This window comes from Lipotes vexillifer, unplaced genomic scaffold, assembly GCF_000442215.2.
Source record: "Lipotes vexillifer unplaced genomic scaffold, Lipotes_vexillifer_v1.1 scaffold1115, whole genome shotgun sequence".
NCBI lineage: Eukaryota > Metazoa > Chordata > Mammalia > Artiodactyla > Lipotidae > Lipotes > Lipotes vexillifer.
The window spans coordinates 1058375-1062636 of record NW_006792080.1 but is presented as its reverse complement, the minus strand read 5'-3'; the positions used below and the strand labels follow the sequence as shown (position 1 = coordinate 1062636).

General features: G+C 52.7%; 1 protein-coding gene across 1 annotated transcript in view; it reads right to left on the bottom strand.

The window, feature by feature from the left end:
- The window catches only part of PODXL2 (podocalyxin like 2), a 34182-nt gene that overhangs the window by 26336 nt on the left and 3584 nt on the right, over positions 1-4262 (bottom strand). Inside the window, exons 2-4 of the mRNA XM_007465298.1 lie at positions 2408-2541; positions 1326-1380; positions 897-1175 (exon numbers count right to left, since the gene is read on the bottom strand). Coding sequence (XP_007465360.1) covers positions 897-1175; positions 1326-1380; positions 2408-2541 — 468 coding nt within the window. The remainder of the gene's footprint in view (positions 1-896; positions 1176-1325; positions 1381-2407; positions 2542-4262) is intronic.

The following is a 4262-nucleotide window of genomic DNA, read 5'->3' as shown; positions in this document are numbered from 1 at the left end:
ACACGCAGGCTCAGCGGCCATGGCTCACGGGCCCAGCCGCTCCGCGGCACGTGGGATCTTCCCAGACCGGGGCACAAACCCGTGTCCCCTGCATCGGCAGATGGACTCTCAACCACTGCGCCACCAGGGAAGCCCCAAAATACTATATATTTAAAAAAGGAAAGTCAGTGCTAAATTCTGGAACACCCTAACCCCATGCATGTGCACACACAGTTCGACGGTCCAGTGCTTAAAAACGGGCTCCTGCCGGCCAAGAACGTTCGCACAGCTGCTGTAGCTGGAAGCATGGAGAGCACGCTCTGCCGCACCTGCAATCAGCCCACAGCTGCGTGCGCTGCTGGCTCCAGGCCTCGGGCTTGCTCTGCGAGCCAGACCCCAGCTCTGGCGCACAGCCGAGGGAAGGGCACCTAGAATGCCTTGTGGGGCTCTAAGACCCAAGGAGGGACACGGGATCTGCTGACCTCCAGGAACCTTAAACAGAGACAATACAGCACAGAAGAGGAAAAAAACAAACAAAACCCGAGACCTTGGACAGACCTAGGCTTGAATCAGGACTGATCATCTCGACAGCTGTATGACCTCAGGTGTGCTTTCACCTCTCTCAGCCTCTGTTTTCTCATGTTTAAGACAGGGATAACGTTCTTTATCTCACAGCCTATAATCATTACACTGAATTATATGAGCACAGAAGTAAATATTACAAAAGTAAAAAGGGCCTCCTGGGCCAATAAGACCCTCAGAGCCCAGAGACCTGGCTTTGAGGTGCAGGTGGACAGCAGAGGGTGAAAGCGGGTCGGGAGGGCGAGGAGATGATCGGGCGGAGCAAAGGGCTGTTTGGCACTGTGCCAGGCCTCCTGGCAGCTGTGAGCAGCACACATCTTAGGGGACAGCGCTACCTGCAGTGGGTCCCAGGTCCAGACTAGAGTCGTTCAGCACCTCCTCCTCCTCCCAGAAGTACTGCGGCGGCTGCAGGATGCGGGACTCTTCGCTCTCTTCGCTGGCGAAGCCAGAGCCAGGGGCTCCCAGGCCAGTCCCCAGTCCCATGGCCTCGCTGGGCTCCTCCGAGTCCAGCGGCTCCAGGCCAGTGGGCAGCAGGAGGTCCAGCAGGGAGGTGGAGGTGAGGCCCTCCGGGCCAGGCTCCTCAGATCCGGCTGCACATGTGACCAGGGGTGCTCCTGCACAGACATGAGAGCCGGTGGTTAAGAAGGAAGAGCGGCACAGGGTTGAGACCCCTTTCCAACAGCCAAGAGCCCAGGGGTGAGGGTGGGGCTTCAGGGACACTCCTGACACCAGGGGGGCTGCGAGGGGATTCTGAGATGCTGTACTCATCTCCAAAAGGGCAAACTGCTTAGCCTTCCTTCCCTGTAGCAGGGGCAAAGGCTAGACGGGGAGATGGGCGGGAGAGAGGGAGGAAACATTTGCCGAGTACCCACGCTCCACCACGCTGTGCGGGCGCAGGGCAGCGGAGAAGGGGCCCTGCTTCCCTGGACCTTGTGGGCACACTGTTCTGCAGGCTCCTAACCTAGGCTGAACATTTTCCAAAACTGCATTAAGAATGGGATCTGTGTTTCAGCAACACACAGTCTTTAAGACCACGTGAGGGACTTCCTGGTGGTACGATGGTTAAGACTCCGCGTTCCCAAAGCAGGGGTCCTGGGTTCAATCCCTGGCCAGGGAACTAGATCCCACATGCATGCCACAACTAAGAGTTTGTATGCCACAACTAAGGAGCCCATGTGCTGGAACTAAGGAGCAGGTGAGCCACAACTAAGAAGCCCTCAATCCTCAACTAAGGAGCCTATGAGCTGCAACTAAGGAGCCTGCCTGCCTCAACTAAGACCCAGCACAACCGAATAAATATTTAAAAAAACACAAAAACAAAAACCGTGTGAGGTCACAGGTCAAACACATCCAGAGCTGGTAATGATACGTCTGTTTGGAATCTTGGACCCCTCTTTCCTAATTTACAAAACAAACAAACAAAAAACAATAAAATAAAGGGCATCTTTTTTTCCTTCTCTCTCACTCCCATTCACTAAGAACAGGAAACAGCCTTCTTTGCTGGTTTCACAATGTCATTACTAATTACACAAACATCACTATAACTTGCTGTAAGTCTTCCGGAAAGCTGGGTCTCAGCCTCCTCATCCGAAAAATGAGGAAAGTGGGTGAAATGACCTCCAAATTTTCTTTTCCAAAACTAACATTCAGTGATGTAGGAAAGAGGGCATTTCGGGACTTATTTCCTACTCTGCGCCTATAGCGCACTATGACGTGGCCGAACAGCAGTTCATAGAAACTTTTAGTGATGTTTAATAATGAAAGTAAACAATAACACTACTGGTGCCACGTGCTAAGTGCCCCGTAAGCGTTAGTATCTGAAGTTTAACCCTTACAAGAACCTTACGAAGTAGCAAACCCCAAGCTTGGTGGGTTGGTGGCCGCCGCACAGCGAGTGGCTGCCGCACAGCGAGTGGCCGCCGCACAGCGAGTGAGTGGCTGCTAAGGAAGACACGGGCTTCTCAGACTCAGAAATGGGTTCTGTCAAAAACAGAGAACAGGGCTTCCCCGGTGGCGCAGTGGTTGAGAGTCCATCTGCCGATGCAGGGGACGCGGGTTCGCGCCCCGGTCTGGGAAGATCCCACGTGCCGCGGAGCGGCTGGGTCCGTGAGCCATGGCCACTGGGCCTGCGCGTCCAGAGCCTGTGCTCCACAGCGGGAGAGGCCACAACAGTGAGAGGCCCGCGTACCGCAAAAACAAACAAACAAACAAAAACCAGAGAACGTGCCTGGGGGGGACAGAGCCTTCGTATGCTACGCACCAGCTGGACAACACAGGACCACGAATAAAACATCTCGTAAGGAAAGCAGTCCAGGGTACAGGGAAAGGGGCGTAACCAAATGACAAGTGTGCTGAAGAGGATGAAACAGGTCTTGAGATCAGACACAGCAAGAGCGCGTGGCGCAGGAAAGCACCCTGGCTTCCTGGCTGAATGACTCCAGGAGAACGTCTGTCCCACCAGCACCCTGGTCTCCTCATCTGTAGAGCAAGACAAGAATTCCTCCAGCCCGCAAAGGCCAGCCAGTGGTCAGCTCCATGCAACGTATAAACTGCACTGCAAGAAGCACACTGCAGTCTACAATCATAAGTATCACGAAGGATAGAGAACCAGGACATTCTCGGCCAGGAAGAGAATGTTTAAGAACGACAATGATATCTTCAAATGCGTTAAAACAAAAGGTTGATGTGAATAATAAAGATCAGTTGTTCTATGTGACTTGAAGGAAAAAACTAAGACTAATGGGAAGAAACACAGACGGCATGAGAGGGTCAAATAGCCCTTAACAAGAAGCTGGTGAGGCGTCAGGTCACCTGCACCAACCCGCCTAACTCCTACTCCTGCTTCCACCCTCAGCTCAGAGCAGCCGCCCCGGCCCCCATGGTCTCAGCTGGGCACCCACCACTACCATCGCCTCTGGACACACGTCACAGCACCTTCCTCACTGAACTGTCACAGACCACCTTACAGCCTCCCTCACTCAGCAGCGAGCACGGAGTCGAGCGTCCTGCGTCAACTTCACCATTGTTCTGCCAGGGCCTCGACAGTCTCTGAAATGTCACAGGAGCTCAAGACATGTTTGAGAGCGAATAAATCAACACCCTTTTCTTTTAGAGATGAGATAACTGAGGCCTCATGAGACTAAGGTCAAACAACCAGCCAACAGAAGCACTGTAATTAGCTGGTTTCTCCTCACGAAAAGGTCCTGCAGGTGCTCCGTAAAGAAAGACCAGAAAACGACTCTTTATGTGCCTTTCTTCCAAAGGATATGTAAGGCAGAGAGTACCCAGGATGGCACGGATGCCTCACAGGACTTAAGAAGCAAGGAAAGAGGCCAGACCTGAAGACTGAAGACACCCTCTCCTCCCAGCACTCTGCTCGGGGTCCCCACGAGAAACCCAAACCATAGGGTGGCTCCTCTCCTGAAAGACCTCAAGTTGGTAAAGTGGCCCCCTATATTTCACAAAGAAGCCCCTTTATTTCTATTTCTGCACAGACCCTATGTTTGGAAATAGTTCATCGATCGAAGGTACTCAGGTTAAGAGCTACTTTCTAATTTTTAAATAGTCAGAATCATATAATATTGCCAATCAGATATGCTAATTAGTAGCTACTTTGGTTTCAGGCAGGCGGCAGTATCGTACTGGAGCTAACATCTGCATTAGACTTTCACTGCTCAGAGGAATGCGGTCCCCCCCCCCCC